We start from the raw sequence: 13,477 nt of genomic DNA, 5'->3' as shown, positions 1-13,477 counted from the left end.
ATTTCTTGACCAAATACTAGTAAACAAAACTTTTTCAACTTCTTCCTCAACCAACAATAGTTACAACACACTCTCTTATATATGCATCCTCATTTCACCACCCAAAAAACCTAAAACACACTAAACCCTTAAACCAATCAATCCCACAAAAAAATGTTACCAAAAATCCTCCATTTTTCCTATCTAATTCTCCTCCTTATCCTCAACAAAATCCACCACTCAAACTCCCAACCAACCATTAACAAAAAACACACATTTGGCTACACTTGCAACACCAACACTAGCCAATACCCATGTCAAACCTATGTATTATACAGACCCAAACCCCCTGATTACCTTGACCTAGCCTCCATTGCTGACCTCTTCAACGTGAGCCGGCTAACCATCTCTGAACCAAGCAACATAGCCAACCCGTCTTTCGGTCTCAACCCGAACCAACCCCTTTTCATCCCCATCTCATGCGGGTGCAACCCGGTTCGTAACCAAACCCTAAAGTCCATTTCCTTTGCTAACATGACCTACAACATAAAACCAGCTGATACTTTCTATTATGTTTCATCTAATCATTTTGGCAACCTTACTACTTATGAAACTACTATGATTGTTAACCCTACTCTTGATATTTTTAACCTTACTATTGGTAGTAATGCTTATTTTCCCATCTTTTGTAAGTGTCCTAACACTACTCAGCTTCGAAATCGTGTAAATTTCTTAGTTACTTATGTTTTTCAACCTAATGATAGTTTGAGTAGTATTGCATCCTTGTTTCGAGTAACAAGACAGTCTATTGTTGATGTAAATGGGGATGATGTTAACCCTTACGACACCATTTTCGTTCCGGTTTCGAAACTTGTTAAGCTCAATCAACCTCCTGGAGTTCCCACTAATCAAACTGTGGTGGTTTCTACTACTATTGATCATGATCATAAAGGGGTTGTTGTTGGTTTAAGTGTTGGTTTAGGTGTTTGTGTTTTGTTGCTTGTTTTGGTTTCAGGGTTGTTGGTTTATAGGGAAGTTGACAACAGGAAAAAGTCAAAGGAGAGAGATTTTGAAGGGATAAAACAGGGGAAATTTGGAAAACAGGGTAGTGAAAGAAGGATTGTGAAGCAATTAGAACAGAATTTGTTGTTGGCTGATGTTTCTGATACTTTGGATAAGTATAAGATTTATGAAATTGATGAATTGAGAAAAGCTACTAATGGATTTGATGAGAAGAGTGTGATTCAAGGTTCTGTTTATAAAGGTTTTATTGATGGAAAGTTTCATGTGATTAAGAAGATGAAGTGGAATGCTTATGAAGAATTGAAGATTTTGCAAAAGGTTAGTAATTTGAACTTATAACCTTATTTTAATTTATTTATTTATTTATTTTGAAAGGTATTTTAATATATATTTATTGATTTGTTGTACATGTTAATTTACAAGAATAAATTATTTTTATTGGTGAAATTAAATGATGAATAATATAAATTGTTAAAGGAAAGTTTATAAACTCACTCATCTTTGTACTTCGTATTGTTAGTCTAATTTGATGTAAAATGGTTCTTTTATATTGTTAGAATAATTTATACAAGTATATATTATTGTGCCTATAACATACAATTGAAAACCTCATAAATTACTTCGTATTTGAATAAATCCGATCCAGCATATTACTATACATTCATCAGTTCAGTTCAGCTTCAATCGGTTCAGTTCAGTTCAGTTCAGCTCCAATCAATTCAGTTCAGTTCAGCTCTTAATTTCCCTCTCACATAAAATATTCATTTCAACTCAATTCAGTTCAATTCAGTTCAGTTCAGTTCAGTTCAGTTCAATTCAGCTCAATTCAGTAAATGTGAACAGGCCCTAAATGTAGAGTCGAGCTCGTTTTTGTCAAAGCTACATATATATGCGTAATTTGAGTTAGCCAGGCCAATGTTAGAATATGTGTAATTTGAGTTAACCATTTTTACATAATTACTCAAACACAAAAAAGGATTAAGGATAATTACATTCAACATGTTAGGTAACTTAGAGTGATCACTTAAAAAAAATAATACGCACTTTGAACACTATGTATAAATGCATAATAATAAGTTTGTTGACTAACCGCTTATGCAAGATGTTCTTTTGAAAATAAGATCCCCAATTAGTTATAATTTCTTTTGAATAAAAATTAAACTCATTGAAGAATAATGATGCCAAATTGCCAATGGGATAAAACTTGCATGTGTATGAGAGACTAATACGACTTAAAAAGGTAGTCTTTTTAAATTAAACGAGGTTAGTGAAGATATCATTAGTAAACATAGTGGTTAGGTGGTAATTGTTGACTAATTATTGACTATAGATTCCATTAAGAAAGTGTGTGTTTATTACAATTATTGGTGGCTCCATTAATATAATAGGAGTATTATTTGCTATGATTGTGGTTATTAATCATTTCTAAGGCAACAACTAGTGGTAAGTGTATGATTCTTTGCAAATGGAAATTGCTAGCACAAACTAATTGTTACGAGTACTATTTTTTATAAATGTCATCTTGACTCATACTCAAATAGGTGTTATAGGCCGTTAGATCTTGCGTCACGCATAATAACTTTCAATATTAATTATCAATTTTACATATAAAAACAGTATATTTAAGATAATATCCTCCTATCATTTGCAGGTGAATCATGGAAACCTTGTTAGGTTGGAAGGGTTTTCCATAGACCCTGAAGATGCTAGTTGCTACCTTGTCTACGAGTACATCGAAAATGGATCTCTTTATTCGTGGCTACACGAAAACAAGGGAAAATTAAATTGGAAAGCTAGACTAAGGATTTCAATCGACATTGCAAATGGTCTTCAATACATCCATGAGCATACTAGACCACAAGTGGTTCACAAAGACATTAAGAGCAGCAACATTCTTCTAGACGCCAATATGAGAGCCAAGATTGCCAATTTCGGGCTAGCAAGGTCCGGGTGCAACGCTATTACAATGCACATTGTAGGCACCCAAGGATACATTGCACCCGAATACTTGACTGATGGTATAGTTTCTCCAAAGATGGACGTCTTCTCATTTGGAGTAGTCTTGCTCGAGTTGCTATCGGGTAGGGAGGCCATCGACGATGATGGAAAAGTACTTTGGGCTAGTGCCCATGAAATTTGGGGCTACACTGAGGATACCGAAAAGGTGAAGAAGTTGATGGAGTGGATAGACAAGTTCCTTCAAAAGGAGTCATGCTCGGTTGATGCCTTGACAAACATGATGAATGTGGCTATTGCTTGTGTTAATAAGGATCCCTCAAAACGGCCGAGTATGGTAGATGTTGTGTATGCCTTGTGCAAGAGTGATGACCTCTTCTATGATATTTCAAGAAATGACTTTAGTACATCTCCTATTAGAGCAAGATAGAGCATAAGTTATAAGTTAAAATAATGCGAGTAGATTGTATGATTGTGGCTTATTTCTCCTCTCAACTTCTTGTGTGTTCCTATATAATTATAATCGTTTTAATCTATGGTTAATGATAATTAAATATAATACAATATTAATAAGCTATATTGATAAACGTGCCGATAAAAATGGATATTTATTTTAGAGAGATATTAATAAAATAAAATTAAAAAAAAAAATCTTGTACACCATTGAAACACAGGAGTGTTTGTTTGGGAATTGGGATGACATCTCGAAATTAAAAGACCAACTAATGCTACCCCAAAAGACACGCAAGACAAAGTTGAAATAGAAGCGTATAAATTCAATGCCCTCTTTTGAACGCCGCCTTTGATAATTCTACACCACATGAAAAGCCAGCCACATGAGTTGGGCAACACGTCACAGGTGATCTAATACCCCTCTCATCAATGCAAAATTTGTTAGAAATCATCGTACCTTTTTTTTTTATTATTTTATTTATTTTTTTATTATTATATTACTAGTGAGTAGCCCGGGCGTTCCTCAGGTTACTACTTTTATATTTGTACAATTGCTAATTTTTAGAGCATCTAATAGTGTGTATGTAGTATGTGTCTTTAATTTCTTTATAGTATAATATTATTTATTGCGCAAGGTTAAAGCATAATTGACAATTAGTCTAGATAGTTGAACAATAACCTTTATTTAAAGAGGTCAAGTGTTCGAACCTTCTCATTCATATTAAGGTGTTGACTGTTGAGTGATGACGTGGCATAATAAGAAATGACATGGCGAAATGAGGGAGTCTACGTGACATCTGGACATTTTTAGTAACGCCTTTTAATATGTTAGTATAGATTGTTTGACTAATTAACTCCATAAAAAAAAAATAATAAATAAAAAAAAAAAAAAACAAATTTGTAGCAACTTTTTGATGTAGTAGGCTACATCATGCGACAGGGGTTATCTGAGTTATTTTTACTATGAGTTACTTGAGTTTTTCAGTCAAGGGTTATTAGCTAGGAGTTCACTCGGTTAAGGGTTACTAAGTTAGGGTTACTCGAGTTTCTCAATCAGGGGTTACTCGAGTTTCTTGGTCAAGCCGCATACAAAAAATTGTGACTCAAGTAACCCCTGACCGAAAAACTCGAATAATCCCTAACCAAGAAATTCGAGTAACCCCTGAATGAGAAACAAGTATCTCCGGAAACTTGAATGAACAATGACCGAGAAACTCAAGTAACCCCGAAAACTCGAGTAACCCCTGACCGATAAACTCAAGTAACCCCGAAAACTCGAGTAACCCCTAACCGAGAAACAAGTAACCCCGGAAACTCGAGTAACCCCTGACTGAGAAACTCAAGTAACCTCTGTCACACAGCGCACGGTACAACAGACCGTATATAAAAATTTGTGTTATTTTAAATGTTAAGGAGAATAACTTTGAAATGACCTCATTCCTTACGATTTTTTTATGTAATATATATATAAGCTAGTTACTTTGAAAATACGGGATTTCTACTCTCAAAGTGTCTCTAATAAGGAATAAATCCCTAAATTCAAAATTAGAAAGTACAATCTGCCCTACTAAACCAAGGGTAGCTTGGTAATATCCAAATTATGTCTTCAATAGCTATATATTTTGTTGCTGGATCTAAGAATATTCTTAAGAACAGGACCTGTATGGCTGTATTGAGAGGCAACTCTCATACTTGTATTTAAGATGAGAAAGAAAAAGAAGAATAGAAAATTCTATTGCACAGTTCTGTTAACTTTGTACAATTGACTAACCACTTTCAGTCTTCCACATCCTTATCTGAAAAGAGTGAAAACACAATTGTTCAACTTAAAAGGGCCCCAAAATGACAGACTCCCATGACCATTACTAATGCAGTTCACATCCAAACTCATAAATATGACAACCAAATTTTGAGTCTTGAAAATTTTTCACAAAAATCCCAAAAAAATGTTGCCAAAAACTCCTCATTTGAGTGAATTCTACTGTCTAATTCTGCTACTTTTCCTCAACATAATCTATCATTCCAAAGCTCAACCACCCACAAATGGCTACACTTGCACAATCAACAGCACAGCCACCAATTTCCCCTGCCAAACTTATGTATTATACAGAGCTAAATCCCCAGATTTCTTAGACCTTGCTTCAATTGCTGATGTTTTCAATGTCAGCAGATTAACAATCTCAAAACCCAGTAATATTTCAAACCCATCTTCATCTCTTCTCCCAGATCAACCCCTTTTCATCCCTATTTCATGTGGGTGTCATCCTGTTCAAAATCAAACCCTTAAATCCATCTCTTTTGCTAATATGACTTACACAATCAAATCAGGTGACACTTTTTATTATGTTTCTAGTCATGTTTATGGTAATCTTACTACTTGGGAATCTACTGTAATTATTAACCCTACTGTTGATGTTTATAATCTTACTATTGGGGTTGATTATAATTTTCCTATTTTTTGTAAGTGTCCTAATAGTACCCAGTTGAGGAATAATGTTAATTTCTTGGTTACTTATGTTTTTCAGCCTAATGATAGTTTGAGTAGTATTGCATCTTTGTTTGGAGTAACTAGGCAGTCTATTGTTGATTTAAATGGGAATGATTTTAAGCCTATGGATACAGTTTTCGTTCCGATTTCGAAACTTGTTAAGCTTAATCAACCCCCTGGTGTTCCTACTAATCAGACTAATAGTGGAAGTAATCAAACAATTGTTGTTAATAGAAACAATGATCATAAAGGGGCAGTTGTTGGTTTAGGTGTTGGATTGGGTGTTAGTGTTTTGTTGCTTGTTTTGGTTTCTGGGTTGTTAGTTTATAGGGAAAATGAGTATAAGAAAAAGTTAAAGGAGAGAGATTTTGAGGTTATTAGTAGGCAAGAGAATGTAGGAAAGGGTAGTGAGAGGAGAATTTTGAAGCAATTAGAACAGAATATGTTGTTAGCTGATGTTTCTGAAACTTTGGATAAGTATAAGATTTACGAAATCGACGAGTTGAGGAAAGCTACTGATGGGTTTGATGAGAGGAAGATAATACAAGGTTCTGTTTATAAAGGTTGTATTGATGGAAAATTTTATGCTATTAAGAAGATGAAGTGGAATGCTTATGAAGAATTAAAGATCTTGCAGAAGGTATATCTATTGTTTTTTCCTTGTTTCAGTCTTGATATTTTTCTGTTATGTATATTTTGTGATGATTTTTATGTATGTATTTAGTATGTTGAAATTCAGCTATTAAGTATTTCTATATACGGAGCATATGCTAATTTGCAGCCTTATTTACACAAGAATCATTGTCTCAGGAGTTTGTAAATAATTTGTCTAGTGTGTTCTTGGATAATTTATTGATGTGTTATATGAATTCATATAGTATTCTGTCATGTTGGATATGATATTAATAGGTTTTGTTTAGATGATGGATATTCGAGAGTTGATAGGTTAATCTTTGGATCAGCAAGAAGCACACGAGTCCGTAAAATATCACTAGAGCCATTGGATTTAGATATAAGAATGCACCTCCGAAATTGTGCTTTATGCTCCAGGACACACTAATCCATTAATTGCTTCATTCATGTCTGAGCTCACGAGTCAGGAGCTTGCTGTATCCTAATTCCCAAACAAACTATAAATTGAATTAGCTCTTTGATGTGATTTCAAGTACCTTGAGTATGATTTATTAGGGGGGCCCAAAAAGGTAGTAGAAAAGTCTTTGAAGTGTGATTCAAACAAGGGAAAAAACAAGTGTCCTATGGAATTATAGAGGAAAAACCGTGATGTGGATTAGAGTCTAAGACATAGAAAGGCGGTTTTCTTAGCTTAGCTGAGATTAAATATTACAAGTATACCAATATTAAAACTAGGGGTTAGGTGTTAATTTTTGACTCATTATTGACTATAATCTATTTGAAATTGTGAGTTTATTATTGGAGGTTTGCTTAAAGAATTTTTTATATGGCTGGTTGAATAATTTAGCAACTAATGTCAGTGGACAGCGTTTTAGATTGAATTAAAATAAAACACTGATGATTTATATTATTGAACTTCTTGGAATCATTAGTTTGTCTTGGAAGCATCACTTGTTAATATTTGATGAATTTGAGAATTTTTTTATTTCTCTGCCAAATGTTTGTTTTAAATTATCTTATCATGAACTTAATGTGATGTTTTCTTTCAAAAAAAAAAAACTTAATGTGATGTGCAGTATACAATGAACTAGTTCAAATCAGTCTGCAAGTTTATTTTAGACTAGCTACTTAATTTCATTGTCTCTTTGACTTGGGTTTACCTTCTTTATAGCTTTTTTTGGGAAGGAGGGGGGATTGCTGAAAATCCTTAAATTTAAACTAATAATGTGACAATTGAATTCGGGTGGAAATAGAATGATTTATATCTTTAATCTTGATACAATTTCCTCCTCTTGGTTGCAGGTGAATCATGGAAATTTGGTCAGATTGGAAGGATTTTCCATAGACCCTGAAGATGCTACTTGCTATCTAGTATATGAGTTCATCGAAAATGGGTCTCTTCATTCATGGCTACATGAGAACAAGGGAAAATTAAACTGGAAAACTAGACTAAGAATTTCTATTGATATTGCAAATGGTCTTCAGTACATCCATGAGCATACAAGACCTCAAGTGGTTCACAAAGACATTAAGAGCAGCAACATTCTCCTTGATGCCAAAATGAGAGCTAAGATTGCCAATTTCGGGCTAGCAAGATCCGGGTGTAATGCTATTACAATGCACATTGTAGGAACCCAAGGGTATATTGCGCCTGAATACTTGACTGATGGTATAGTCTCTCCAAAAATGGACGTCTTCTCATTTGGAGTAATTTTGCTGGAGTTGCTATCAGGTAGAGAGGCCATCGACGAGGAGGGAAAAGTACTTTGGGCTAGTGCCCATGAAATATGGGACTGCACTGATGAAGCAGAAAAGGTGAAGAAGTTGATGGATTGGATAGACAACTTCCTTGTAAAGGAATCTTGTTCGGTTGATGCCTTGACAAACATAATGAATGTCGCTGTTGCTTGTGTCAATAAGGATCCCTCAAAACGGCCAAGTATGGTAGATGTTGTGTACGCATTGTGCAAGAGCGATGACCTCTTCTACGACATATCAGGAAATGAGTTTTCTACATCTCCCATTACAGCAAGGTAGAACAAAAAAGGTATATTTAGGTTGAGATACTGCCTGTAGTGGTGTAGTCTTTGATCTGTAGATGGTATAAATATGTGATTGCTTGCTTTATAGATGAATTTTAGTTGTTTACCTTAAACTTATTTAGTGGTATAAAAGAAACAAATGCAAATAATAATGTATTATAGGCGAAGAAAAAGCATGTGTTAGGCTGTTAGCGGGATGATAGATTATATATAGAGAAATTTCAAATTTGTGATAGTCTCATATTTGGTGGCTTTTTATGTACTCTGTCCAAATAATATGTACATTTGTTTTTTCTTGGCCAAAGGGTGTTAATTATAGATGTGTGGAAAAAATTAAAATAAATAAATAAATTGTTCCTAAAGCTACCAAACATACATATGAAAGTACTAACGACCACAATGAGGGTATCAATTATCTTGGGATGAATGCAATGTGTGGTTCCTACAGGCGTAGGTACCTTGCATCGTACAACTATTTCACGAAAAGAACATATTACATACATGTAAAGAACATATCGTTGTAATAAAAAAAACATACTATTAAAAAGTAATGATCATATATTATCTAAAGTAAAAAGAACATATTTATATTAAAAAAGAGTGAAAAGAAATATGTTCTTTAATTGTCAGTGTAATGTACTTTTATTTGTGATATAATGTTAATTACTTATTGTGAAATGTTCTTTGATTTTTTTTTTTTAATTATGGTGAATATATGTTCATTACATAATATTGTCATGTTCTTTATAAATATTACGAATGTTTTTTAGATGTATAAAAAAAACATAAAATTGGATGTTCTTTACAAAACAGTTATATGTTCTTTACAAAACAACTTTATGTTCGTTAAAAAACTACTACATGTTCTTTCCGCGTTTTTTTTGTTTGTACCTTGCTAGGTACAGGCTGTTGTACCTTAAAATTTTCAGGATGAATGTAGTAATACTCTTATAGTCTTACATAATGAGGGTTGGGTGCATTCTTATGCTCTCGGTTTTCACTTATTGAACTTAATTGACCTTATTAAAAAAAAATTAGAAATTTAGTTGTAATTTAAACTTAATTCGTCCTTTTTCCTCTTATCGGGACCTTTTTAAAAGTAATTCAAACTTATTAACCTTTATTAAGATAAGGTGGACAAAATATAGAAAAATGATAATGGGTTAGGCCAACTTGCGGCTCTACGTAACCTAACATGAAAAAATACGAATGACACAACTTGACATCTCACTATGTGTGATAGGCTTAGGTCATACTACGTATATATATTTGGAAAAATACGATAAGGCACAACATGATAGATCAAAGCACGCATAAATAAAATAATATTGGCATAAACACATAATGGGACATGGAGATGGGTAAATTGGACCGGTGTAGACCTGATCAAAGCTAACTCGGCCTAAAAAATGCTAATTTGAGCATAATTTCGAAACTAACCCGGGCCTTTTTTAGATAATGGATTTTGAGCTACTAAAAGTCCAGTTTTATTCAAAATTTTGGCCCGAAATAGCATGTTTGAGCATGGTTTTTTCAGCCTGAAATAGACCAATTTTTTGGGCAAAGTCTGCCCCGTGATCACCTCTAGACTGTTATCTAAGCCGCCCTGTTGAGAATTTCAACATAGCAAGTAAACAGTGGATTGAGCTAACCAATTCCAAAGCACGCATGTGAGCCTAATACAAGACACCGTCCAAAACCATCTTTAAGAGCAAGACTTAATATTGTATTTAGATTTGAGAGGCAATCATAAAAACATGAGAGAAACAAGAGAGAGAGAGATAATACAAGAAGAAAATTCTTCTGCAGAGTTCCATTCAATTTGTGCAATTGATTAACCACTTTCAATGTCTAACACATCCTTATCTCAAGAATAAAGACACATTCTCCTCATTAGAAAGAGCCCCATAAATAACAAACTCCCATGACTAGTACTTCTGCAACTAACATTCAAACTTATAATAGGAATAGCAGCCAAGCAAGATAACCAATTTTTGACAATTCTACTATTAAGAATTCACTAAACTTAATGCAGATTATACCTTCATTCCTTCAATTCACATTCACCAATTCTACTATTAGTTTCTTGGTTTCTTATGTTTTTCAGCCTGATGATAATTTGAGTAGTATTGCATCTTTGTTTAGAGTAACTAGGCAGTCTATTGTTGATGTAAATGGGGATAATCTTAAAGTTTTTGATACGATTTTCGTTCCCGTTTCGAAACTTGTTAAGCTTAATCAACCGATTCAACCTCCTGGTGCTCCTAATAATCAGACTATTGTGGTGAATAGTAAGAGTGATCATAAAGGGGCTGCTGTTGGTTTAGGTGTTGGAATGGGTGTTAGTATTTTGTTGCTTGTATTGGTTTCTGGGGTGTCAATTTATAGGGAAATTGACTACAGGAAAAAGTCAAAGGAGAGAGATTTTGAGGTGATTAATAGGCAGGAGAATGCAAGGAAAGGTAGTGAGAGGAGGGTTTTGAATCAATTAGAACAGAATTTGCTGTTGGCTGATGTTTCTGATACTTTGGATAAGTATAAAATTTATGAAATTGATGAATTGAGAAAAGCTACTGATGGATTTGATGAAAAGAGTGTGATTTATGGTTCTGTTTTTAAAGGTTGTATTAATGGGAAATTTTATGCTATAAAAAAGATGGAATGGAATACTTATGAAGAATTAAAGATCCTGCAGAAGGTATATCTCATTTTTAACTTGTTCTATAATTTTATTTTTTTAGTACAGAGTATTTTTTTTTTTAATTTTAATAGAAAAATCAATTCATTAATTAAAAAAGTTAATACGTATTATACAACATCTATAAAAGGTTTTCAAATTTTACAATTAATACAAGTACACAATGTGATAGATTGAATAAAATAAAAGTTCTTTCGTACGGTAGCAAATATAAAAAATAATAAAAAAATAAATAAATAAAACTTATCTTTCAAGAGGGAAAAGACATTTTATTTAGAAAAGGAAGAGTTTTTATAAAATAAAATCCGATAAAAGTCCCTCTAGAATTCAACAATGGAGTCTAGGGTGTTATAGATCAGAGTGCATATAGTAATATGTCATGAAGTAATTAGCTCATGATGCAATTTAATTTCCTCCTGTCATTTACAGGTGAATCATGGAAACTTGGTCAGATTGGAAGGATTTTCCATTGACCCTGAAGATGCTACGTGCTACCTAGTTTATGAGTACATTGAAAACGGATCTCTTCATTTTTGGCTACACGAAAACAAGAGCAAATTAAACTGGAAAGCTAGACTAAGAATTTCAATCGATATTGCTAATGGTCTTCAATACTTTCATGAGCATACTAGACCACAAGTCGTTCACAAAGACATAAAGAGCAGCAACATTCTCCTTGACACCAATATGAGAGCTAAGATTGCCAATTTCGGGTTAGCAAGGTCCGGGTGTAACGCTATTACAATGCACATTGTAGGCACCCAAGGATATATTGCACCTGAATATTTGACTGATGGTATAGTCTCTCCAAAAATGGACGTCTTCTCATTTGGTGTAGTCTTGCTCGAGTTGCTATCAGGTAGGGAGGCCATCGACCAGGAGGGAAAAGCACTTTGGGCTAGTGCCCATGAAACTTGGGACTATGCTGATGATGGTACTGAAAAGGTGAAGAAGTTGATGGAGTGGATAGACAACTTCCCTCTAACAGAATCTTGCTCAGTTGAGGCCTTAACAAATATGATGGATGTGGCTGTTGCTTGTGTTAACAAGGATCCCTCAAACCGGCCAAGTATGGTAGATGTTGTGTACGTGTTGTGCAAGAGTGATGACCCCTTCTATGATACGTCGGGAACTGAGTTTTCTACATCTTCCATTACATCATGGTAGATCAAAAAAATATTTAGGTTGAGATGCATGTATGTAGTCCCTGTAGATGGCCGCTGTTGAACAAATGAACTCTTGATGTATAAAATTCCCAAACAACACATGTAAGTGTCTCACATTGAAAGAAAAAAAAAAAAAAAAAAAAAAAAAAAAAAAATTAAACTCTTTAGGGTTATTCTACACGGTACCCCTAAGGTATTCACTTTTCCAAGTCATATCCACCCAAATCAAAATTCCACACTGTAACCCCAAGGCACCTTTAATGTGTAAGATAGATGTACCCCTGCCGTTAAGTTGCCGTTAACTATTGTCGTTAGTTTTAATTTCCTCACCGCCAAATCCCAGCCCTCACGACCCACCACCCACCAACACACCCCAGCTAAGCCACTCGTCGAACCCCACCTGCGAGCCGAACCTCGCAAGCGACCCCTACCATCACCCATCACAGCCCCACCATTACCCATCGGAGGCCACCACCACCTAGTGCACCACCAAAGAAAGAGTTCGAATGCAATGGAGGAGTTTAATTCGAATTGAAATTTTGAAAATTGGTTTAGGGCTTTTGTTTCATTGGATTCAAATTACAAAATTAAGCTGTTAATTGTTGTTTTCGTTTTCAAATCAAAGAATTTGGTTCAAAACAATTGAAAACCCTAATTTTTCCCCCGATTTGATTTTAATTGTTATATCATCAATTTTGGTTCAATTAGATTGAGATTAAATACACAAAACTTTTTTTAACTGATTTTTCCAATGGAAATCTGCGAGAATTATGGTTCAATTGGTCGAAATTGTTCGACGTTTGCCTAAATTTTTTTTATAAATGGTTGAAAATCTGGGCATAAAGAGTTGAGAAAGAAGGAGAAAGGAGGGTCACGCGGTGGTAGGTTGAGGAAAGATTGAGGAGCGAAGCGCAGTGGTGCAGCTGGATCGAAGGTACGACTGGAGGTTCGACGGCGGGTGCTGCTGGAGGTTCGGCGGTGGTGCTATTGGAGATGCAATGGTGGGTACTTGTGAGGGAGGAGAGAGAAGTGTTAGGGT

The 13,477-nt window shown here is 34.5% G+C and overlaps 3 protein-coding genes across 3 annotated transcripts; all 3 read left to right on the top strand.

The window, feature by feature from the left end:
- The first annotated feature begins 29 nt into the window (after positions 1–29).
- Positions 30–3,535, top strand: LOC145624153 (serine/threonine receptor-like kinase NFP). Its single transcript, XM_081677120.1, has 2 exons — positions 30–1,320; positions 2,654–3,535. The coding sequence occupies exons 1-2, from the start codon at positions 154–156 to the stop codon at positions 3,386–3,388; spliced, it is 1,902 nt and encodes a 633-aa protein (XP_081533246.1). The 5' UTR covers positions 30–153; the 3' UTR covers positions 3,389–3,535.
- A 1,662-nt stretch (positions 3,536–5,197) lies between these two features.
- LOC145624152 (serine/threonine receptor-like kinase NFP) lies at positions 5,198–8,815 on the top strand. Its single transcript, XM_081677119.1, has 2 exons — positions 5,198–6,539; positions 7,835–8,815. The coding sequence occupies exons 1-2, from the start codon at positions 5,358–5,360 to the stop codon at positions 8,567–8,569; spliced, it is 1,917 nt and encodes a 638-aa protein (XP_081533245.1). The 5' UTR covers positions 5,198–5,357; the 3' UTR covers positions 8,570–8,815.
- A 1,402-nt stretch (positions 8,816–10,217) lies between these two features.
- Positions 10,218–12,903, top strand: LOC145616251 (protein LYK5-like). Its single transcript, XM_081670950.1, has 2 exons — positions 10,218–11,272; positions 11,702–12,903. Exons 1-2 carry the CDS (start codon positions 10,604–10,606, stop codon positions 12,437–12,439), a joined length of 1,407 nt encoding a protein of 468 aa, XP_081527076.1. The 5' UTR covers positions 10,218–10,603; the 3' UTR covers positions 12,440–12,903.
- Positions 12,904–13,477: the final 574 nt, after the last annotated feature.

This window comes from Chenopodium album, chromosome 3 (assembly GCF_948465745.1).
Source record: "Chenopodium album chromosome 3, dcCheAlbu1.1, whole genome shotgun sequence".
Lineage (NCBI taxonomy): Eukaryota > Viridiplantae > Streptophyta > Magnoliopsida > Caryophyllales > Amaranthaceae > Chenopodium > Chenopodium album.
This window is presented reverse-complemented; position numbering and strand designations above follow the sequence as displayed.